General features: G+C 38.4%; 1 protein-coding gene across 9 annotated transcripts in view; it reads left to right on the top strand.

The window, feature by feature from the left end:
* Window positions 1-25,422, top strand: part of MYOCD (myocardin) — a 161,295-nt gene that overhangs the window by 126,314 nt on the left and 9,559 nt on the right. For 5 of the 9 annotated variants that reach the window (XM_081935055.1, XM_081935057.1, XM_081935049.1 and 2 more), the window contains 11 exons: window positions 429-494; window positions 5,685-5,740; window positions 8,395-8,470; window positions 9,953-10,114; window positions 14,292-14,467; window positions 18,144-18,269; window positions 18,948-19,204; window positions 19,944-20,091; window positions 20,831-21,784; window positions 22,870-22,983; window positions 24,532-24,589. In XM_081935055.1, the coding sequence (XP_081791181.1) occupies window positions 488-494; window positions 5,685-5,740; window positions 8,395-8,470; window positions 9,953-10,114; window positions 14,292-14,467; window positions 18,144-18,269; window positions 18,948-19,204; window positions 19,944-20,091; window positions 20,831-21,784; window positions 22,870-22,983; window positions 24,532-24,589 (2,134 nt within the window). In that variant the 5' untranslated portion in view covers window positions 429-487. Of the gene's footprint in view, window positions 1-428; window positions 495-1,406; window positions 1,456-5,684; window positions 5,741-8,394; window positions 8,471-9,952; window positions 10,115-14,291; window positions 14,468-18,143; window positions 18,270-18,947; window positions 19,205-19,943; window positions 20,092-20,830; window positions 21,785-22,869; window positions 22,984-24,531; window positions 24,590-25,422 lie in introns of all 9 variants that reach the window. The other 4 variants (XM_081935053.1, XM_081935051.1, XM_081935054.1 and 1 more) reach the window with 1 other exon arrangement.

Raw genomic sequence — 25,422 nt, 5'->3', positions numbered from 1 at the left:
AGTTTTTTCCATCCCTACCTAACATGAAGGAGAACTCTACAAATCAAAACGAAAGCATTATAGATTTATTAAAATAACAAAAGCTCAATATTTTCATCAGCCTAGCCAAATTTGCCACAGCTCCAGTCTTGCTGCTGTGTTATAAAATTGTTCACCTTTGCATATGGGAGTGGAAGGGGGAGAAGGTGGAGAAAGGATCCTTTGTCCAAACCTCAGGTTAATTGGCTTAGTTTTAGAGAATAAGAAGAAAAAAGTGCATTTCAGTAATAGGACAAAGCTGTTGGAATAAGGGCGATTCTTTCTTGCGTGTGATCAAGTCCAGAACTCTTCCTTTGTAGTTGTAGTGTGGAAAATCTGAACAAATGAAAGGTTTGCGGTTATTTGGGCAGAACTTAGAGTTCACTTCTGAAAGGTGCACTCTCTCCTAGTTTTACAGTTGCGGTTACAGCAGCGAAGAAGCCGAGAGCAGCTTGCCAGCCAAGGCATCATGCCACGTAAGTACTTTGTTTTGTTCTCCCTACCTTGGTTGAGGTCTGCCCTGTCCCCTCCACCATTCCCCTGCTCTCCCAACCCAGTCCCTGGAGTATTTCATTAGGATAATTATTGATTTAGAGCAGGGCACAGCCTCTACAGGTGCACTGCTTTAGCATCTCCAGTCTAGTGCTATGCAGTACCCTTGGATGAATCAATTTTTTTCTCAGGGGAGGGTTCAAAAAGGAGTACTGTATACAAAGATATTTCCCAAAGAAGGTGAATATACGTGTCCCAGAATAATATTCCAGGATTCAATCTGAATCAGTCACCGGGACCAAAGGTTTTGCCTTCCAAATGTTGGATCCCATCCTCAGGGAACGTCTCTGTTTTGCTTGGGCTGTTTTATGTGTGGTATTCGTATGATGGCTGTTGTGTAGCTTCTTAGATGTATATTGGGGGGTTGATGGCTGGCTATCAACAACCCAATAGCCAGCCACCAATGCACAGAACAGCCCAGAGCACACAAAGAAGCTCCCTGAGGATGGACTTCAGAAGATAAAACCTCTGGTTCCAGTGACCGACCCAGATTGGATACTGCAGAAAGAACCTTTTTCTCTGCTCCTCATCCTGAGAGGAGTTGTACTCCTATTTTCTGCTGAGATGATAAGCAAGTAGAAGGAATTTCCCCGGAAATAGTGCTTGGGATTTATTTTTTTAATCCCCAAGAGCTATTGCTGCCGTAATAATGAAAATAAGTATAAAACTTTAACTTGTACTTTTCTAAGAATTCTAAAGAGCCCTGGGTCCATGGAGGGGGCGGGTATAAGTGTGGTAGACTAGATTGTATTAATTTGTTGCCAGGTTTGGGATGCCTTGCAAAACAACCCCTCTAAGGTAGGTCATTAGGTCATGATTATTCCAATTTTTTGCAGATGGGGAAACTGAGACTGAGAGAGATAACACCTTGCCCAAGGCCACCCAGTGAGTCCATGGTCAAACTAGGATCTGAATCCAGGTCTCCCAGCCCAAACACTCTATCTGCTGGATCACCCTAACTCTTAGCCACACACACCATTTCTGCAAAATCAATTGGGTTTAGCATGTGGCTGTTAGCTCTGCTATTGCTTTCCTCTTGAGTCACAACTTGCCAATGGTTCTATGTATTTGGCATGGATCATCTGTCACTTCCCTGCAAATGGCGCATGCAGCAGCTTGGCAGTTTCATAGGGCATTTCAGCCTCTGTAGGACAGGTACAGCATGTAATCACTTCTGAGTGGATCTCACGGACTGTTTATGTAATTGCGTGGCCCAAAGTTCTTGACAGTTTTATTCCTATCCCGCTATCAGGCCAAGCTGGCGTGTTCTACAAAAATGAGGTGTCATTGGTGTTTGCCAACTGTCAAAGGATGCTTTGACACCCCATAAAAGTTCTAGTTTACCTCCTGAAAGGCATTTTTGGTCACAAAGAGAAGAAGGAAGAAAGTGACGGGGAACTAGAGGCAAGAATAATAGTTGTAGGTTATGCAGTCAGGCAAACAGATCTGTACCACCTCCCAGACATTCACCATATCGAGGGATAAGCCTTTATCTCCCTGTCCTTCATAATCCAAAATGTATCTTCTTCTAGAAGACAAAGCTTGACAGTATCCTTCACGTCCATGGAAGAGCAATGGATTTATTCACCTAGGTTTTACAAAAGCAGATAGAAGAGCAACCATGAAATAAGGCATGGGTTTTGTTAAATTCAGCTAGCCATATATAAGATAAATGGATTTGTGCTACATGTCTTTGGCCACTGTTTGTTTTTTCTGCAAAAAAAAAATGGGTAGGGAAAAATCTGAAACAGCCTTTACAGTAGTCCGTTTTAAATAGTAGTCATCTATTATGGCAACTGTTGTCAATTGCCTTTATCGCTCATTCTCATTCTTCATTCAGTGATGATTTCTATAGAAGAGGCAGGGAAATGGTGACCAAAAATGGTTGGAAATAGCTGCAGAAGCAATAAATAATATGCTAAATAGTATGGATTTGGATAGGAGATTTCTGGAAAAACCACATAGAGGAAGAGCAGAAGTATCAGCCATAATATTCAGCCTTCTTCCTCATTTTTTGTCAGTATTTACTTTATATAAATGCTCTGTTTTTCTCTGTGATTTTTCTTTCTATATTCCTTGCAACATGTCACACAGGCTGAAACTGATTACTGAACATAACAATTTAATTAATGTCATCATTTGATTCATTGGTAGAGTTTATTTTTAAAAATGTATTTGCCTAAATTCTATTCTTCAAAGCATTTTCATCACCTCCTTGGTCCAGGTCACACATCTGGACAGGCATATTCGTTCTAGAACATCTCAAAGGAGGAAGGATTTTAGATCAGTGAAATTGGCACTGATCCTTTTTACAGCTTATTCTGCCTTTTCTCACAAATCTTTTTTTCAACTGTTAACTGTGGCATTAGAAGATGTTCTATGCTATTTTTTATTTCATTCTTTTTTCTTTTTGTTTAGTTTTTGTGGAGTTGCTGTTTGTGTTTTCAGTGTATATTGGAGGCATATATCTCCTAGGTCCTCTTAAATCTAGGGGATAAATAATAAATTAGCTTGTCCAATACATCAATGCAGAATGACTCACTTCTCTGACAACAAATTTCATTTGAATCAGAGAAGCCATAACTGGCACTTGAAAATTGGATAAATCATTAATTAAGAGCAGTTTTTACTCTTATTTTTTTTGGATAGTGAACAAAAGTAAAAAAAAATGCTTGTGAAATTAAAAAAAAGTATCATCTTTGATTTTCTTATTGCACAGCTTGACTGAATGCCTTATCAAATTGTACAAAAAAAGCAAACAATAATTTGACACTTACTAAAACAGGGGCCTGAATTTTGTCTGCAAACTTTCTTTTGGGATCCTGGGCCACACTTCAATTAATGAAATAAAGCTCTGGATCTAGAAGCTTTTGTATAGCTTTGGATAGTAGGAAGTTTTACTCTTTAACCTATAATAAAAAGGAATGAATAGCAAGGCTTAGAAATGGCCCCAAAAATGAGATTGAAGTCAGTCAAGACTTATGTGCCAACAGATCTTCTCTAAACCTCTTAAAATATGGGGCAGCCTCCCACTTGATGAAAAACAGTTCCAAAAACAAGTTTATGGGGAAGAAAGATTTCCTTATGAAAAATTCACTGATGTTTCAAAGAGCCAGATTGGACCATTTGATCAGTATTTATTTAGCTTCTAGTCAGCACAGTTTGTCAAGTTTAAGATTTTGCAAAAGAGGATTCCTACCTTCTATTTTCTCATTTTGAAAGGATTTTTAAAACAAAAATAAAAATGGGGAAATCTCTCTCTCTCTCTCTCTCTCTCTCTCTCTCTCTCTCTCTCTCTCTCTCTCTCTCTCTCTCTCTCTCTCTCTCTCTCTCTCTCTCTCTCTCTCTCTCTCTCTCTCCCACTCTCTTTCCCTTCTTATTTTCTCTAACTCCAATGAGATTACTAGATTAAGGATGAAGTCAGATCTGGCATAAAACAAACTCCCTGCTGATTAAACCTTACATTCAGGCACTTGCAGTTGCACAAGGGCTCTCTCTATCTCATTGTTTGTGTGAACATCCATTTCAGTATAGTTCCTTTCCCAGCACAAAAAAGGACCAAAGGAAGGGTGTGAATACAATGAGCTGAAACTCTGCATGCTGGCTTGTCTGCCTGGTTAAGTGAAATGGGATTTTAATTGTCCCACAGCTCTTTACAAATTAAAAGGAAAAGATAAACTATGAAAAAAAAACCACACAAACCCCAAAACACACTGGCTGGTTCCATGCAAAACAGAAGGGAACTTTTTGTTTTTACTGTAGTCAATTTTACCCCTGCGTCATTTTTCCTAGGCTACAGGACATGCAAGAAGAGTTTCAAGCAAGAGTAGACGGGGGCGGGGAGATCAGAAGCAAGCAAAATATTTTATATTATGAAAAATCAGAAGACGTGGGAGATGGAAAAGCAGATATTTTTGAAGTGCCCCTTGCCAGTAATTAATTTATTTTCAAAATATATTCTTGAATTTATACTCCACTTTTCTGTTTGTTCCAGCATTCCAAGTGACTTACACTAGCTTTAGTATTATTTCATACTATAGCAGTGTTTTTCAACCTTGGCAACTTCAAGAGGTGTAGACTTCAATGCCCAAAATCCCCCAGCCTGCAGGGGGAATTGAAGTCCATGCATGTTAAAGTTGCCAAAGTTGGAAAAAACCTGCATTATAGCATAATCGGAATTGGATTCCATGTGAAGGACCTACAGAGAAAAGGAAATGATTGGATACTCAATACTGGAAAAATTGAGGAAGCAGCTTTTGCCTCACACACTACAATTTCTCTGTCTCTTCTCCTGAGTAAATATGTAGTTGCTGTTCACTGCTGGCACACAAAATGTTTTCAAAAGAACATTGCCCAAATCCATCTTTTTCCATTGATTCTGGGCAACTTGATGGTCCCAAGAGGCTATGCAAGCTACAACCCCACCCATCCCCCCCTTACAATAATTTGGCGTTTCCCCCTCCTATATTTTGTTGCTGGCTTTTTAAGATGGTTTTTAAGCTGCCTGCTAAAATAAGTACTCTAAAATGGTTCATGAAAGAAACACAATTGGGAAAATTGGGATTTAATGGATAACTAGTAACCCTCTAAACTTAAAAAAAGATAAAATAAAATGGGGTTTTCCTTTTATTGATTTCTTAAGTGCTGATGATATATAGCTCAAGTGTTGCTAAAGGGAGACATTCGTTGGCAGTCCAGTTTACAGCTAGATCTTCTCCGACTGATCATGCTGAATTCTCCACCGCAATCTGAGAAGCATGACCTCATGTAACAGTATTTAGAATTAATGCGCAAGATTATGAATGCATCTCTTAGACTGTTTCAGAGAAAATGCCCAGATAAGCTGTGCTTTTATGTTAGCCTCCTTCACACCGAGATATCCACCACAAGAGAGTCTCCTGCTTAGATGACCTCTGTCTCTTTGCTCAGCTCCACCCTCCACCATTTTTCATGCCACCACCCGATCTATGATAAAGATGAATGATTTCTATAAGATTGCAGATGTTAGTGTTACTGTTGTGACTATTATTGTTATTATTATGAAGAATGTGAAGCTGAATGTATGCTCTATGCATGTTAGGCTCACTGGCCTTCTCTCTGTTTTCTGTCTGCAGCACTGAAAAGCCCTTCTCCCTTCCATGAGCAAAAGAAGAGCTTGGAGAAAACCAAGGTAACATTGGGGAGGCATTTGAGTGGACAGATGGTGATGGCATCCCTCTGGATAACAATCTTTTTAGGACTCAGAGAATCCCTCTGCGAAGCTGTGGCTGAAAAAAAAAGCTTAATGACATATCTCAATGAAGGCAACTGTGCTAAATTCAGTGATGGGATGTTCAGCTTAGGCATTGGCACATAGCCATAGGAAAATGAATATTTGAACTCTGTAAGCTGGAAAGTGTATTCAAACTTAGCTACACTTGATCATGCAAGCCACAGGGGTTGTGGGGAAATCCCAGAAGGAAACCTTGATCCTTTTGCTTGCCGTGTACCACATTGCTCTTTAGTTCTTATGGCAGTGTAAGGTTCCTTTGAGCTGGTGCTCTGTGTCTTGTTATCAACAGCCCTTGTGGTGAGATTAGGCATTGTAAATCAAAGCTGGAAGAAAAGCCAAAATGGAAGAGCCGATGACAAAAGAGTGTTTGTGTGTGTGTGTGTGTGTGTGTGTGTGTGTGTGTGTGTGTGTGTAAAATATCACATTTATCTTACTACACATAGGCTTATTGGTTAAGCCAGATTCATATTATGAAAACAGATTGACTTGTTCTGTAGCTGATCACAGGCTTGGATAATAGAAACACCAGTACTGCAGCAGGATTGGGATTCTAATAATTTTACCCACTTGCAAATAAATTATCTGGAAATTAAGGATTTCTTGTGTTTACTGGTGATTCAACTTGTTCTCCCGTTCCCAACTGGTGTAGGTTGTCCTATTTTCAAAGACTAAAGTATCACCTGTCCGCCAACAATATCAATAGGATGATGTCCACTCCATACTGTTTGTGATGTAACTGATAGAAACAATTATTTTGTTCAGGCAAGATTCCATTTCTCTTTGCAGATATATGATAATATGGAGGTCTTTGGCTGCATGGAACAGTGTCTTTTTTAGAGATCTAGACCAACTAGGCCTTTTTAAAAAAATACATAAGAAGAACTATAATCCCACTGAAAAAAGCTTTGTTTGTTTGTGACTGTAGGTTCAGTTGCCTATATTTCTAATTTATGGAACATGGCAGAGTGGCTGTAAAGTCCTTGACCACCATAAATATTGCTAGGTTGTGGCCAATAGCATAGAGAAGTTTTGTAAGATCCTAGAAATGTCCATTGGTTTGAAATGCTTAGGAATTAGCAACAGTAATATATACTGCCCCAGAGTGTTTTACAGCACTCTCTGCATGGTTTACAATGTCAGCATATTGCCCCCAACAATCTGGGTTTTCATTTTACCTCAGAAGATTGGAAGGCTGAGTCAACCTTGAGCTGGTCAGATCAATCTCCAGAGTTAGCCTGTCATACTACATTCTAAGCACCAGAGCTCTTTGTACTTATAGCCACCATAACACAGCATATGTGTTATTTCTCTGTTCATGGAACAGTAGGGTGACTGGGTCTCATGCAGACAGGGGAACCAAATGATTGGCTCCATTTTACCAGTTCTGGAGAAATATACCCACTAGTTTCAAAATGATGCCAAGAAGATGATGGGGGAGATTACATTATTTTACATGAGTGTCTTGCAAAAAGTCATGGCTAATGTAAAGAAGGATCTGTAGCCCATTGTGAAAAATTAATGTGCTTGGGAGACTTCAAGCAGTCTGAAGTATCTTTGAAGTGTTGTGTATGTTCAGACATAGGTTAATATCTCACTGTCTCTTGCAAAGCTTCTACTGGCTGATTGCCTAGAAGAAAAAAAGGATTATATGAGTCAAAGGACCTAAACTGGATCCATTTGGAAAGCCAAAATAGACTCACAAAAACATTCTCAACCTTTATTGAAAGTACTGGGTTCTTAATTGAAAGTGAGTGAGAAATTTACAGTAGTAGTATATTTCTTAGGTAGCTAGAGAATGGTTGTTTGCTGGGAGGTCTGTATGAACCTTTTTTCACACATGACCTGAAACATTAGTTTGGATGACTGAGAATCTCCAGAGACAACATTAGTTTAATCACATTATTTTAAACAAATGCAGGAGTGGTTAGATGGTTAGACAAAAAACAGCACCTGAAATTTATTTAAATGAAGTCAGTGAATTTGCTTTAGTCCAAGTATATGTTGTAGGCAGTTGCAGTCTATGTTAAAAGAACTGAACTGTTTTGAACTTAATACATGTTCTAAATTTCATGTAACTATCAGTAATTTGTGTTCTAAGAGATATTAATGGAGATTTTAACAGATCCAAATCTAACTAGCAAAAGTTTGGTATTCAGATTAGAGATTGGTGTAAGCAGATCATGTTTTAAGTCTAGAGCAAAATAAAGAGTGTATACTAAAATAGTACAGTTTCCTCATTATAAGGAAATACATAATATCTTAAGTTAATAGCAATAGCACTTAGACTTATATACTGTTTCACAGTGCTTTACAGCCCTCTACAAGTGGTTTAGAATTAGCATATTTTCCCCAACATTCTGGGTCCTCATTTTACCAACCTTGGAAGGATAGAAGGCTGAATCAACCTTGAGCCTGGTGAGATTTGAACTGCCAAATTGCAGGCAGCCAGCAGTCAGCAGAAGTAACCTGCAGTACTGCATTCTAAACACTGCACCACCTTGGCTCCTAAATTAAGCTAGTGAAGTAACAATCTCTGCTCTTATGTTCTACAGACTGAAGATTATTTTAAGCACAAGATCCGAAACAGACCTGAGCATTCTGAACTTCTTGATATGCACATTGTTCAAGGTAAGACTGGCTGAGATGCTGTCTATTGTAAAAAATATATATCCATTTAATAAGTAAATTAAGTCTTAATACTCCCTCCAGCTATGTGTCATTCCCTGTACGAATGGTGCCTTTTATCCACTAGTCCACAAGTTTTGCATTTCCCTTGTAGTTTAAGAGATGTAGGTTTTTTAAAAAATGGATATAAATGATTTTATCCAGATATGATTTACATAATGCCCATTAACTCTAGTCAATTTACACCAAGAACTCACTCGTAATGATTCCTAGTCTACTGAGATAGAGGCAGTGTTGTGGGAAATCCTCACTTGAATGGAAAAGAATATTAGTTGGAAACCATATACAGGTAATACTTTTTGTACATTAAACCAACCCTGAAAGACAGTCCTTTCCAACCGTTACATTCTGTGATGTTAGATACCAATTATCTAATGTAGTCAATCTAGTTATATTTTCTGCATATGACTAGTATGCTTTGTTGAACAAGCCAGTAATAAAGCAAATAAACCGTGCAGTTGAATAGATCTTTATGATAGCGTGAATATTTCTAATAGGTAGTAACAATCACTGAGTCAATCACTAGCCATTGTTTGAAAGCATGACTTCCTTTCCACAATTAAGTTATGATTTACTGACTGACCTTGTTGACATATCACACTAGGCTACAAACACATCACTTTATGATTATAACATAACATAACATACACAACACAATATAATTATCATAACATAGCATTGCATTGCATTATATATAATATGTATTCTACAAAGTTATAGTTATAAGAAGATAAGTGATAGGAAAGATGAGAAGAAGAATATAATTCATTATAAAAGAATAATATAGAAAAATAGTATAATATTATAGAAGAAGAATAGAATGCATATTATATATAATATAATATGCATTCTATTATTATGCATTATATTATTTTTCTAGATTATTATTATTTTATAATGCATTCTATTCTTCTCATCTTTCTTATTACCCATCTTATCTTCTTTTAACTATAACTTTGTTGTTTGTATCTTACAATTTATATTGTTTACTTAGTATCCTAGTATAATTTTTGTTGATTGCTTATTTAGTATCCTATGACTATCACTAAGTGTTGTATCTTATGATTTATAATGAATGTATTTTTACAATGACTATGATAATGATTTATCACTTATTGCTTGTATGGACACTGAGAGCTTACACACTGAAGACAAATTCCTTGTGTATCCAGTCACACAATAAAGAATTGGCCAATAAAGAATTCTGCTCTGCTCTGCTAAAATGGGAAACCCAAGTGCGTTCTGGTCAAATGCTTTTTGTTACAATTGCATCCATGTCAAGGGACCTGCATATTTTCTCTTTAAAGAAACTGTTCTGTTCTGACATGACGTATAGCATGCAGTGCTTGTTAAGCTTTTTTCTAAGCAGGAAAAGAAAAAGTCATTTGGTACAAGACTTGATCATTTTCACCGCTTACTTGACAGATTCAACTGCAGAAGAATCCGTTCAAGATAGTCAGATGAAACTAAAACGAGCCCGTCTTGCAGACAATCTGAATGAAAAAATTGCTCTTAGACCAGGACCTCTGGAGCTGGTAGAGAAGAATATCATTCCTATTGACTCAGCTGTGAAAGAGGCCATCAAAGGTAATTTTAATAAGTACTTGTTCAGGTTTTCATAGGTAATGGTTCATGTACATTTTTGTACCCAGCACACCAGAGGAGAAAGGCACGTTCCACTATAATGGAGAAACTCCTTTAGAGCTGCCTTTAGAGTGATTCCTCTGAAGGAGCATGGATGCATGTTGATGTACAACCAGAACTTAAGTATTCCTGAAGGGTTTATTCCTTATTGGCATGTCCCCTCCGCATCCAACATATCTCCTTGCTAGCTAAGCAGGAAGACACTTGATCAAAGCCAGACTCGGCCCTGCAAAGATTACAGGGCCTAGAAGGAATCTTCTTTTCTTTCACTGTCTTCCAGCCTTTCGGGGGCTTTGTGATAGAGCCTGTCTTTCCCAGCACTTTACTTATCAGTAGAAGCCAAGGGTCAAGCGCTTTTGCCTGCTAGATGACGGGATATTGCACAGGAACACTTTCCAGAACTCCTCCAGTCTGCTGAGTGGCAGAGAAGCAGCATCTGTCAGGAGTCATACTGAGTCTTGAGGAAGCAAAACCTACAAGGCAAAAAAGTCTCCTCATTGTGTTCCTCTAGGGCAGTGTTTCTCAAACTTGGCGACTTTAAGTCCTGTGGACTTCAACTCCCAGAATTCCCCAGCCAGCTATGCTGGCTGGGGGATTCTGGGAGTTGAAGTCCACAGGACTTAAAGTCGCCAAGTTTGAGAAACACTGCTCTAGGGAAACTGCAACCTTTTTTTTTTTTTTAAAGGGAGAGCATTTTAGAATTTTGGTCTTTGTTGAGCAGAGATTGGGCAACACAGTCTTGAGGACTTCCTTGAATATGTTTTCTCTCCCAGGATGAACGATGTTTTGCCAGCAGTTCTATCCATTTTTAAGAAACAAACTGACAGGAGAGGAATAATTTGTCGTGAAAGAATAGATAGCAGTTGCATTCTTCAGAGCTGTGAAATTCTGGAAGAGAAGTAAGGATCTGAATCTAATGAGGCTGCTTGGATTAGTGTATGGTTGGCAGAAGCTTCCAAAAGTTCACTTTGTTGAACCCAATTTGTGTGTGAAATCCTTTCTTGACTCACCTTCAGTGACAATCCATAGCTATTCCAGGGGTACTCCGGTGATATTGCAGATTCTGTCTGTCTACTGTTATCTGCTATCTTTCCCTTCCATATTGTAATTTTTAATACAGAATAACAGAGTTGGAAGAGTTCTTAGAAGTCTTCTAGTCCAACCCACTGCTCCTGCAGGAGACCCTATACCATTCCAGATAAATGTCTGTCCAATCTCTTTGTCTACAAAAAAAAAAGAAATTAATGACATGATCGCAGAATAATTGTATTTTGTTGCAGTTAAGGTTAAATATAAATTAAATGAAATTAGATTTAGATTTTGCCCTAGACACACCATTTTTGCTGATCCAGTATGAGATTTCAAGGTCCAGTATAGCTTTTGCCCTAGAAAAATTGTACAGGAACTGATGGGAGTGATTTAGCAACTTACATGGAAATAAATTGTGTGCAAATGGTACATTATGATACCTGCATTAAAATTGAAAATGTACTTCCAAAACCCAGAATAGAAAATAATGGCCCTTACTGCTTTAAGAAATATCTTGAATATATGCCTACAAGGTCTGCAAAAAAATCACTTGATAGAAATTCCAGCAGTCTAAGTGGCTTGTGTATTCAGCATAATTTTATCTGTATATATGTGATGATGAAATATACATTGAGTTTTACAGCCAGATCAAAGTATTTCTCTGAAATAAATAAAGTATTCTCTTGCAATTATGAAGCTCAATCTCTATTTTATCAACTTACAGTGATGGTTTTCATCAACTGAATATCATCATGGGTTGACCATTGCTTTATTTTGAGTTCTTGGAATTTATTTTAGGGGGGGGGTGATTATTTATATTTTATTTTGATTTGTTTTATTACTGGTTTACAGTTAGATAAGCCTTTGTCATTGCAGCTTTGCTAATAGAGATCCGGAGATGGTACATGCATAATCATCCTATATGTAGTTTTGATCTTGTTTTTGTGACGTGTGCAAAATGGGCGGTCATTTTGCACACATTCTTCTAATACATGCTGTATTTAAAATTTATATAGCAATAGCACTTAGACTTCCCAGTGCTTTGCAGCCCTCTTGAAGTGGTTTGCAGAGTCAGCATATTGCCCCCAACAAACTGGGTATTCATTTTACCAACCTCGGTAGGATGGAAGGAGCAAGTGAGAATTTACATGTACTTTTTAAGGAGACAAGTAGATCATCTGGGCAGTGTACTTCCTAGTTACTGTAGGTTTTGGTGGATCAGCCTGGTTGTGAGGCTTCATATGGATTTCCTGTGACAACAGACTTCTTTGCAGTAATTTACTCAGCTGATGATAGTGACAATATCTCAGTTGCATCATATGACCCATACTGATTTCTTTGCATTCTCTTTCACAATATTGGGAGGGTATCCTGTTGGTTGTGCTGGTGCAGATGATCATAGTTTTGTACCCCATTGGCTACTAGAATTTGCTGTGAGCTGTGCAATGGCTCTTTTGTGATCTTCCTCAATGGGCCTTTCATCAGTGAAGCAACTGCACAGTACTCATGCCTAGCTGTGTCATCAAGAAGCCCCTTCATTGAGATCACAAGGATTGCATATAGCAGAAAAGCCTGTGTCACAGGAGACAACTGTAGCTACTTCTTCCATTATCAGTCAAGTAAGTTCTCTAAAGAAGAAGGCCAGCTTACTTGGAGAGTCATATGGAACCTTGCAAAAAATTGACTAAGTCAGATCTGCCAAGATATACATTGACATCAGTGGAAAGACAAGGCAAGAAATGTTGTACAGAAGGCAAATGACAACTAAAGGCTTTGGAAACTAATCCCTCACAGACTCCTCAGGGTTGTGTGCTCAGCCCCTACCTGTACTCGCTGTATACACATGACTGCATATCCTCTGATTCATCCAACATCATAATAAAGTTTACAGACAACACAACAGTGCTAGGTCTTATAACTGGAGGGGACGAATCAGCATACAGGGAAGAAGTCCAAAAGGTATCCACATGGTGTTCAAAAAATAACTTACATCTAAACACTAGCAAGATAAAGGAGATGGTGTTGGATTTCCAGAAACAAAGAGAGGAACCTGACCCACTGTATATCAAGGGGGGGCTTGTGGCGAGGGTTTCCTCTTTAAAATTCTTGGGAGTGCTTATTAGTCAAGACCTCACCTTAAAAGACAACATGTCCTTGGTGGTTAGTAAGGCTCAACAGAGACTTCATTTCCTTAGAGTCCTATGGAAAAATCAGGTGGAACAATGGATGATGACTTCTTTCTATTGGTCCATAATATAAAGTGTCCTCACATTCTACATAACAGTATGGTATGCTGGTTAACAGCCACGGACAGGAAGGCACTACAGAGAGATGTCAATTTGGCACAAGAAACCATTGGTTGCCCCCTAATACCACTGGGTGATATCTCCATGTCTCACTGTTTCAGCAGAGTAAGAAAGATACTTAGGAATGATTCACACCCTGGCCAGTGTCTTTTTTCACTTTTACCATTGGGCAGAATACACAAAAGTACAGCCAGCTAGACAAGCAGCTTTAAAAGCAGCTTTTACCCATGTGCTGTCAGACTCCTAAACACAATATAGCACCACAAACAGATTACTATGACGAATTTCACTCTGCAGTTTAGTGTGTAATATATATATATATATATATATATATACATACATACATACATACATACATACATACATACATACATACATACGGAAACATATGACTAGTTTTTTCCCCCTAACTACTTATATAAGGATTATTCTTTATATTACTCATGTTGTCTTGTATTCTTGTATTCTTGTATGGACTGCTCTAGTAGAGGCTAAACCAATTTCATTGTATACATGATGTACAATGACAATAAATGTTTTGAATTGAATCAGTTCCCATAGACTCAAGTTCTTTATTATTCACAGTTTTATGGTCTTCATTTTAATGTTAAAATGAAACATGCCCCCCCCCAAAATAATGAGTCTCTGCTGATGTTATATATACTGTAATACCAAGTATGAATATTTCCCACTTGCAATTTTTTTCCTTGCAAATTCATTCGATACCCATTGCCATTCACAACAAAGTCATTATAACCTATTACTGAGTTCATCTATCTTCCTAGGTACCCAAGGAAACTTCACTAAATCTTCAGATGCTTTTGCCTTTGAAGAAGATAGCAGCAATGATGGACTGTCCCCAGAGCAAGTTAAAAGTGAGGATTCTCCAGGGTCTACAGAATTGGCAGCAAGAATCAAAATACCTGAAGCAACATTTTCTTCAGTGTCTGGGACAACTCAGGTAAAATAATATTTGGTGCAGATGTTTCATGTCTCATCTCCTATTCAATAACAACCAGTTATTATTTTGTAAAAACTTTCAAAAAATAACTTTTTTGTTATCCTTAAATTGTGTGAAAGCCAAATAACAATAATAATAATTATTATTATTATGAGGTCTGGTTGAGAAAACGAGGTTTGAAGGTTCAGTAATAGTTAACCTTGACTTAGAGTGACTTCATAGCTTAGAACCTGTTTTGAAGTGTACCTTAAGAATGTGTATCCTGCCTCTTTAAATAAAGTCATTCTTTGCAAACATCTTTGGCCCCAGCAGTCTTGTGAGAGAAAAATGTTTTGCCTCTCACCCATAGAGGCTGGTTTTTAAGAGAGCGTTTAGATAAAATTGGGGGAAATCTTGAAGGGCAGTTTTAAAGAAAAGTTCTGGGATGGGGAATCCAACCCAAAGTCCAAACAACAAAATACTTTTGCTGTTGTATGTAAAATGGGTGGATACATTTTAGCAAGTATTCTAGGGCCCAAACGTAGCTTGGAAAATGATTGGAATTCTTTCCAAATTTGAGGAAAATAACTGGATCCTATCTAGCTTAACAAAAAAATAAGCCTGGGATTGTTTGACCCAATCTATAAACAGCTTTGTACACTGCAGTAGTGCTGTTGACACGGAATGTTCTAAGCTTTGACAGTATAATGAGTCTAGAGTGATCTCACTTTCCCTTTCTCTGTGATGACAGAGGCTTGGGATGACTGGTTTGCCACCTGGTAAGAACCACAGCCATGAAAGACTGAGTTAGTAGTACATGGTTATTAGCTTGCCATTACACTTCCCTTGGTTTCCTGTCTCTCATCTCTTTGAAACCATGGTCATAATGGTTTATCTCCATATCGCTATGGTCATCATGGTAATTTCTCTGTTTGGTTATTTAGTATATATATTAATATGTAAGGTGTGCAAACAGAAGGCAATATTTCCCCCTCTCCAATTTAGCGTGAGGAAAATTGTACTTGTAACTCCAGTTTTCTATTTTGTCTGGGTTAGAAAGCCTCAGATTAAACAAAAACAAAAACAGTTTTGCTCAGAAGAAAATTCCATGAAGTGACTATAACATATACAGTATAACAGTTGCAAGGTAGATTGTTAAATTGATATATGACTGCTATAAATTTGCTTTACTCTGATTTTGGTAGAATCTACAGGTTCTAGTATATACACTCGGTCAAATAAGCATTTTTAATATTTGAATTTCAGTTGTAGTGCCTGAGTTTGTGTTTAGCTAAGAAGAAGGGGTTAGTAGACTGTCATTTTATGCAACATGAGTTGTCATGGCTTACTTGTCAGATTGTCAGTTACTTGTACTTGCTAGATTAAAACTGATATGATGTGACAAAGCTATTCTTAGATACATTTTTAGATATTTTAATCACCTACTGCAGGTTAGATTGCAGAGAGTTGTGAATATTATGCTCAATCACATCACAGTTTGGAATTTGTCTTGCTCAGTAGTAGGAGAACTGAAATCCCATTCAATTTACTGTCTCGTTGAGAGGATTAATTAGATTGTATAATGTATTACTTCTTCCATGAGAAGTTGTTTTGCCCATTTTGCTGAATTACTGGCCCATCATCTCAAATTACTTTATAGCTGATGGCCTTTGTTGGCAGTCTTGGATAATCTCAAAAGGCTAAGGAAAGATATGGTTATTATTCAGATGAGATTCTATCTGGGGATGTCAAGGATGTTGATGACTAGGAAATGGAAGAACATCCTGGGAAAAGGCAATGGCAAAGTACTTCCATATTGCTGCTAGGAAAACCACACAGAAACGTCCAGGAAGTCACCAAGAGTAGAGCTTAACACAAAGAAGATCTTATCTTCCTTTGGGACAGTGCACAGCTAATATCTGTATACAAATAGTAGTCATTTTTTCCCATCAGTACTCTTAAGTATGGTTTGGGAAGAAACCTTACAACCTTACAACCAATATAGTAAGGATATTTCTCATCAGCCCCATTGTTATATATTTTCATAATTTTCCTTCATTTTAAAATAGCATTCAGAATTAGCTATTTGATTCTAACCCACAGAAGAAGAAGATTTTGTTCTTTCTCAGGCAAATACCATCAAGGTATGCGTGTAAAGGTGCAGTACATGTCAAAATTCTCTAAGGGCACTGTAGCCTGTGCAGGAAGTCATCCTTAAGGTCAGCCGTTGGTGATTACATAAAACATGGAGGTGTCCTGCAAAGGATCCCAAGCCACTGTTAACCTGAACACGACATATTCTTGGCTAGTGCTGCTCTTCTTCATTCCAACAGCTTTGTTACACAGTGTACTTGGCATGGGGCATCTCCATTTTCCAAGCACTTATGGCAGGGAGCCCAATAATCTTCCATTTGGTTTCCTAATAACACCAGCCTGATAAATGTGATTGGTCTTAGTACACATATTACTTAGAGGAATAGTTTAACAGGCCATCCAAAGTCATCTGCAAAAGGTATTGATTATGGTGAAATGTTGTTTGTATGTACACTTGTATATGTGAATCATTTGGCAACATTATGCAAGCTAAAAGATGATCAGACTTCCACAGTATACCTCATCACTCTCACAGGTTGTCATGCATATCTGCCTAAGCTTCAGACACTCTACCTATTGCTTAATTTTGATGCAAGGCTGCTTTTGCTATGTCTCCCCATAAGGATTTTCCTAATTGTACAGAGAGGTTCTAAACTGATACATAATCAATGTGTTATGCTGCATGGAGAATTACCAAATAAAAGAATACCTCAAGGAGGTAAGATAATGAATAGATTCAGCCTGCACATATCAGATTCAAACTGGGAGGTACAATAGTTAAACACAGACTGTTTAATCAAGTCCCTTATAGTGAACATATTTGTATTTGCAGAACTCCAGCTATAGAATATATAACACACATATGATTTGAGTGTCAACTATATAAGAAAGAGAGAGGCTGGCATCTTGAACCACATATCAGACAAACAAGATCCTCATATTAGAACTACATATTTCATATGCGGTCAGAACTCAAATATCACATACAACACACCCCTTTATCTGAATAAAACAGCTTAGTTGGGTCTGATTGGGGTAAATTGTAGAGATGACTCAATGACCTAATATTTTATTCTTTAGTTTATCCTTTTTATTTAACCTGTTTCTCATATTCCACTTTTATATATAGTTCTATTGTGTCATATATTATGTTTTATTCTGTATTTTGATATGTCCCATCAGCCCATATATAGATTCAGCCCTTACTACAATTTTTAAAAATGGAACAAAAGCAAGGTAATCAGCTGTCAATCCAACTAGTGTACAATACAATACAATACAATAGCAGAGTTGGAAGGGACCTTGGAGGTCTTCTAGTCCAACCCCCTGCCTTAAAGACTTCCAGTGTTGGGGCATTCACAACTTCTGGAGGCAAGCTGTTCCACTGATTAATTGTTCTAACTGTCAGGAAATTTCTCCTCAGTTCTAAGTTGCTTCTCTCCTTGATTAGTTTCCACCCATTGCTTCTTGTTCTACCCTCAGGTAGCTCACTGATGTATGCCTTCATAAAATGCCTGTCTGCACCAATCTTCATGAAACTATCTATCTCGATGGCATAATTGTCACATGTATTTTCAATGCTTTTTTTGGTTTTTTGTTTCAGGGCCTTTCCCATAGTTCTGAAAATGATATGGCTGATTCGTCATCTCTGCAAAATAGTCACCCAGAAAGTCCAAAACAGCTCAATGGGCAGCAGACACCTCCTATTCCTATTACTACACCTGTAAAGGTATGTTAGTATCTTTCATAATTTAGATAGAAGGGGACAAGTGTTGACCAACTACAGCATAACCATGGTTGCTTTGAAAGAGAAATGCTGGTTTTAAAAGTCACTGAAATATTTCTGAAATTACAGCCCACAAATATGACTACTAAGGCAATTTTGCATAATTAATTAAATGGAGTAATTGATCAGAAAGGCAGGGATGGCAGTTAGTGTTATATAGATGCATCTTTTTTGCCCTGCTGTCATTCATGAACCGGATAGATTTAAGTTAGGAGGTTCAATTTAGCTATTTAAGGATGCTTAGATTTTTAAATATGCTAAATACCTCCACTAAAATGCAAGAGTCCCATTGCCATTTTGAATTATTTTCCATGTTTTCCTAAATGGCAGCAGGTGGAAAATCAGAATATATGAAAGGAACGTGCACCTAATATTATGTGAACATGATGCCAGTTGTTTTATGCGCTGAACTGCATATAAAAGGAGGAAGAGTGAATCAGGTTTCTCTTATATTCCTCACCCATTATTTTGAAGCTCAAAGGCTTTTGAGGGTACTGAATATCAGGGGTAGTCCTCCAGAGAATTCAGACTTAGCAAGAAATGGGGTAATTTGATAGGCCTTTCAAATGCTCTGGGCTCCAACTGACCTTCTTGATATTTTTTTGCATGCAACACACACAGTCAAAATCTTCAAGTGATGGTAAGAATCGCCACAAAAAACCCAAGGAGATGAAGCCCAAAGTGAAGAAGCTAAAATATCACCAGTACATTCCACCAGACCAGAAGGCAGAGAAGTCTCCTCCTCCCATGGACTCTGCCTACGCCAGGCTACTGCAGCAACAACAGCTCTTCCTGCAGCTCCAGATCCTTAGCCAGCAACAACAGCATCGGCACCAGCAGCAGTTCAATTACCCTGGATCACATTCCTCTCAGCTAAAGTGAGTTGCTGGTGGGAATGTTTTTCTGTCTTCCTGGGTGACAATTTGTAACAGAGCTATGCCACCATTTGGTGGTATGGCTGATTGGCATTGTTTAAATATTAGACTTGCATGTTATAAATATTCCTACTACATTCGTTTGCACACTGGGAATGAAGGATCAATAGATATCCAGTAGGTTTGGGTGCCCTTGCTACAAGAAATGAGAAGAGTTTGGGGTTTAGGACTAGGCTCAAGATCCAGCCATGGGATGCTTCAATCTAGGCCTCAATGCTGCCCTGGAAACAGCAAAGCACTGACCTGCGGTGCCTCTGCCAGCAAAAACAAAGCTCCATTTTAACTGGCAGAGGGTTGCAGTCAAAAATGGAGCTCGGGAGCCCATTTTCACTGATAGAGCGCTTGGGCAACCATAGGCACCCTGACACGAGTGATGTTGAGCTGGCCATGCCCCCTAGCCACACATACCCTATCCCACCTGAGGTCAAATACAACCCTGAATGCAGCCCTCAATAAAATCAACACTCCTGTTTTAAGGTGAGCACTACAAGTCTGTAGTGGGCCAAAGCATCTCTCAGTTTGAAATTCTGCTAAAGTACTACTATTTTGTACTGAAATCTCGGGGAAAAAAGGATAGTGAATGCATAATAAAACTAGGATCAAAACTGATATATTGACAATTGACATTGATTTAGAAACAAAAGATATCACAGTAACAAATGTTACTCCTGTTTTTTTTTAGACAACCAAATGAGCCTAAAATCTCAGGCTCTTCCCCTACGACAATCACCAATAATCCTCTTTCTCCAGTGAAGGGAACCTTTTCTGGGCCATCTTGCATTTCATCCCTCAAACCAGGTCCTCTCCCCTCCAATCTGGATGACCTTAAAGTGAGTATTATGTGCAGAGTATGGTGTAACAATGTTAGAAGACACAGCAAGTTGTAGAAGGTTTAATTATGGTTTATTGAATCAATTGCAATGGCCCTCATTTGCCAAAGGTTGAACCAGAAACTGAAACTTATTGTATATTCCAGAGTGCTATCTTTTCCTGGGCTTATATGTGACTCCTGGAAAAAGTACGCCTGATTTTAACTCTAGATCTTTGCACAGTCTTAGGAGTCAATGAACTTATTTGAATTCTAAGGTAACTTATCGGAATTCTGGTTACTTCAGCTAAACTACCTTGACATGACTTCTTTGATCCACAATCTGCTTTTCTTTTACATAAATTGGTTGATGTACATCTAGAAACTCTGCATTAGAATCATCCTGACATATATGAATAATAGCACAGGCTGAATTTAGACAAATATATGTAAGACAAAGGCATTCATTCTTAATTCAGACTCATTACTGTACACTATGAATTGATTATTCCAAAAAATTCCAAAATTATAGAAATCCATTGGAAATGACAATGTTGTACAAGGTTCCCCAATTTAGAGTTGACAGTTAATAGCGGTTTCTCTGAAGGCTAAGTAATAAGATCTCTCGGTCAGAACAAATGATTCTAGATTTAGCTTTTGTTTGGCTAAAACAGTCTGATTAAAAGAAGTGTCTTTTTCAACAATAAACACACAATGAAGCAAAAAATGAGGTCGACACTAATGAAGCCATTTTATCACAGGTGTCAGAATTAAGACAGCAACTCCGAATAAGGGGACTTCCTGTGTCAGGTACAAAAACAGCCTTGATGGAACGTCTTAGACCCTTTCAAGAGTGCAGTGGGAATTCAGTGGCTTCTTTCAATGAAATAACCACTGTCACTTTCCCAGTAACCCCAACAAGCTCTCTCTCCAGTTATCCATCACAGTCTTCTACCAGTCTGTTATCCAATGGCTTTTACCATTTTGGCAGCACTAGTTCCACTCCGCCCATCTCTCCAGCTTCCTCTGACCTATCAGTGAGTGGCTCCTTGCCAGACAGTTTCAATGAAGGACCAATGTCTTCCCCTCAGTTTGTCTTGCACCCCTCACCTGTGCAAGGTGGTTGTGAGGAGAACCTGGTGGGAGGCATCAACGGAGTTGGTATCCAGCATGATGTTGAAAGGGTTGACACAGAGAAAGACAAAATGCTCGTGGAAAAGCAAAAAGTAATCAATGAGCTGACTTGGAAATTGCAACAGGAGCAGAGGCAAGTGGAAGAGTTGAGAATGCAGCTCCAGAAGCGCAAAAGAAGCCATGGACTGGAAGATAAACAGCCCCCAGCACATGTGTTTGGTTTTCCAGTCAAGCAGGAGAATGCAGTGTCCAGCTGCCCATTTGCCTCTAAGCAAGCTGCCTTGAAAGGTAAGGCTAGCAATTCTGAGGCATTAAGTAACTGTGGGACACCTCAGATGCCTCATCTTGTAAATAGCCATTGCATGGAACCTTCTGGACAAAATGGCATACTCTCCTCCACATTCCTAAGCCCACAGTGCTCTCCTCAGCATTCTCCATTAGAGGCAGCAAAGAGTCCTCAACATATCAGCCTTCCGCCCTCACCAAACAGCCATTACCTGCTCTCCATGTCTCCTAGCCATCAGGGAGAAGGACGCAGCAGTTCTCCACAACCCCCCAGCCGCCATTTGTGCACAACTCTGGTAAGAAAATACACATATTTTACCCTTGTAATTTACTCATCGGCCTTAAAATAGTCAGTGCGAGCAATTCAGTAATAAGAGTACTATTTTAAAAGGAAGTATTTCTGGGGGAAAAGTCAGGGAACCATAACCACCATCACTATTTCCAGTGACGTTAGATGTAAAGAAACAGCTGCGTAGATATACTTATAGTACTTGGACAACTGTATACAAAATCTCTCAAAATAGGCAGATCCCAGGTTGTTTGGGGCTTTAAAATATAAACATGACACTTTTGAGTTCAGTCTGAAAATAAATTGGGAGTTAGTGCAGATATTTTTAAACTGGTGAGATGGGTTCCAGGCATTGTTTCAGCACTGAATAGAACCTCCATTATTGAATGTTTTCCTTGGATCAGTTGGAAATGGAGTTGGTTTTATGGGTTACGTGAGGGTGGGTTCCTGCCAGTTCTAATCTCTTCTATAGAAGAGGTTCCACAAATCTATACTGCTGTTTAGAACCGGTTCCAGCTCCCTACCCCCACCCATCCGCACATCATCAAGATGAAGAGCAAGAGGAGGAATTCTGGGAGTTGAAGTCCACAAGTCTTAAAGCTGTCAAGTTTGAACACCCTTGGGTTTTTTTTTCTAAAGGGTTAGGGGTGCAAGGGTCTTGTAACTTGAAAGCTTTAAGACTTGCGTGCTTCAAATACCAGAGTTTCTGAGCCAACACTTTGGTTGCTAAGCAAGAGCGTTGTTAAGTGAGTTTCACCATATTTTACAAGTTGGCCATGCCCACCCAGTCACATGGTTGGCAAGCCACTCCCACAAAGCAGCCCACACCTACAGAAGGTTTTAAAAAAAATTGAAACCCACCACTGATGAAAACTAAGCAGTTTTCCTTGCATCATTTCAGTAAGATTGTATCAGCGTGGAAAAAGTATTTTTGGCAAGATCTGGATTTATATTTGTTTTCTTTCCTTGGGGTTGCATTAAGCTATAATTGACACCAATATGTAAGATGTTTTAGCTTAGGGGATTTCAGGTGCAGCTGCCAAGGAACAGAGATTCGATTGGATTCCTACTGTTGATTTTGCTTCCATATAGGTGCCGACACAAGGGGGCCCAAAGTATCCCATTCTGTCTGCCAGCTTTTGTAAATCAAGTACTGCTCTCCCAGAGGGAAAACAGCCTCCACCTTATGCTGATGCTGTAAAACAGGTAATGGTCCATGATGGTATTTTAGGGCTGTGCATGGCTACAGGTGGTTTTTAGCATTGTATCCTTTCATCGCAAAACACAATCTGTTGCAAGGATTTTTAAAACTCTGGTCCTTAAATAAAGGAGTCCTTTTATTTTGAATGCATAAAATAAATACATGGATTTACTGCATAATATAAAGGAAACTCAAATACAGCTATCAAACTATTAAATATGTAATACAGAAATATGTTTTTATTAATCCATTAAATTAATAACACAATATTCTTTTTTAGTTTTAATACTTTTAGCTAGTGAGATTTCTTGAAGTTAAGAAATTTTATTGCAGTCTAGAGGTCATAGATTACTTTGTTGTCAACGTACAAGCTAGTAAAAATAAAATTGTAATATTTTCCAATTCAGAGGAAATCTGAGCAGGAAGGAATCCACAAATTCCAGGTTAAAAACACCTGATCTATGTGGCCCAGGCAGAAGGGGGGGGAATGAAATAATGACAAACCTGTAAATCTGAGACACATGCTCAAGTTGAGCATTGAATCTGGGCTAGCAGCAGTGAATTTTACTAAAGGATAAGTGATTCTTCCTCTGGAGTTACAGGATTATTAACTTTAATTTATTTGGTCAGTGAAGTACAGATAATTGGAGCCATTCCTTTGCTGTCCTTTAAGGCTTCTTACTTCATCTAGCTTTCAAACCCCGGCTCTATGGTAATGCTGGTATCTAGTTAATCTAGCTGATCTGGATCCAGCTTGTCATAGTGTGACATTGCAATTTACAGAATTAAAATAAAATTTAAACCAAGGAATTAAGCCAATTTTTTTTTATTAGAGGTGAAATAGTCCTGGATTGTATTCACTTGAGTCATCTAGACTCTTTCCTTCCTCCCTCCCTCCCTCCCTCCCTCTCACAGAGAGGTGACAACCCACATAAATAAGAACTGTAAATCTGCTGGAATTATTTCTTAGTAAATACGAAAAGGATGAGGTTGAATATCTTAGGGAATCCAGGGAGAGGTTTTCATTCGTGTTTAATATTTGAAAAATGGGACATTAAATAATGCACCATAGGGCATATTAACCCCTGGGTCACATGGGCAATACTATTATTAACATTTTAACATTCATAGAGTTGCTTGAAGGTTGTAGGAAAAGTGAGGCCAAGTGGTACAAAAATGGTTCTGCTGGTGTTTCTTATTTTTTGACCCTTTCAGTGTTCACATTACATTGTTCATGTGGTCCCCAAGTCAAAATGATACTGCTAGTTTTTAGCAGTTATGATCAGCTCTGCCTCCAAGTCTAGCAAAAGTAGGAGGGGACACAGGAAACCATCTGAAGCCTTGGGAGTCACAGATTGCTCACCTGTGCACTAAAAAACTGCTGATATTTATGTGGAATTTGCTTGTTACGTCAGATTTTTAATTCCAGAAACAAACACTACAGTACTATGTTATCCTAATTCCTTAAGAGTGATTTTATTTTACAATAAAAATATGTAATCCATTTCTTCACTTCCATATTTCATCTCCTTTTTTTTTTTTTCTTGCTGCAGCAAATGACTCAAAGTCAGCAGATGGATGAACTATTAGATGTGCTTATTGAAACTGGAGGTAGGTGATGCCAGTAGAATGAGGCTCTTGGTTCTAACTTAGCAAAACAGGATATGAACCTCAGGCTACCCACAGCAGATATTGTGTGCTTATCAGGTATGGGAAGGACTGAAATCCATCATGGATTCCATCCACTTCCCAAAGAAATATGTAAATAGCTGTTGCCTAGTTAATTTTCCTAAGCAGCATTCAATCTAAGCACTCCCAGGATCTGCCTACTAAAACAGCCATTGACCATTATAGAAAACTGATAGGTTTTGCCACATTTATATGAAATGATTAAGAAGAAAGAAGCAATTCTGGAAGCTTAGCTGTTTTTAGCAACTCCCAGGAATTGGTCCTAGAAACTGCTGTGGTTTATCTTGTCAATTTGTATCACAACTTTCCAAGATTGAATAAAGGGATTTGAAATCAGTGACAACCAAAACATCATTAGAAATACACATTGAACAACAATACAAATACTGAGAACTTGTATGCAAGAATAAAAATAATGCTGAATAAAATCAGGGGAAAAACCAAACAGTAGGCGAGAGCTGCTACTTTGTAGACCAAGAGAGAAGATGCTACAAAGGGCAAAGGAAACGGCTGAGCTCTCTGAAAAATCACATTGGCATGGTCATGCGCATGGGCAGCCATGTGTCTTCTGGTTCTTCCTTTGGTACACAACAGGCTATTATAGAATACCTTATTTTTCAAAAGAATTGTTTTAAAAAACTGAAAGAAATGGGCATACTGTGCAGATTTCTTTTGGTAGAATTTGTTATGTACATCTGTAGAATTTTTTTTTAAACAGTGGGTGTCTGCTGCTCACTGCTTTGCTCCAAAGTATG

Source organism: Natrix helvetica (assembly GCF_964273705.1).
Source record: "Natrix helvetica genome assembly, chromosome: 1".
In the NCBI taxonomy this organism is placed as follows: Eukaryota; Metazoa; Chordata; class Lepidosauria; order Squamata; family Natricidae; genus Natrix; species Natrix helvetica.
This window is presented reverse-complemented; position numbering and strand designations above follow the sequence as displayed.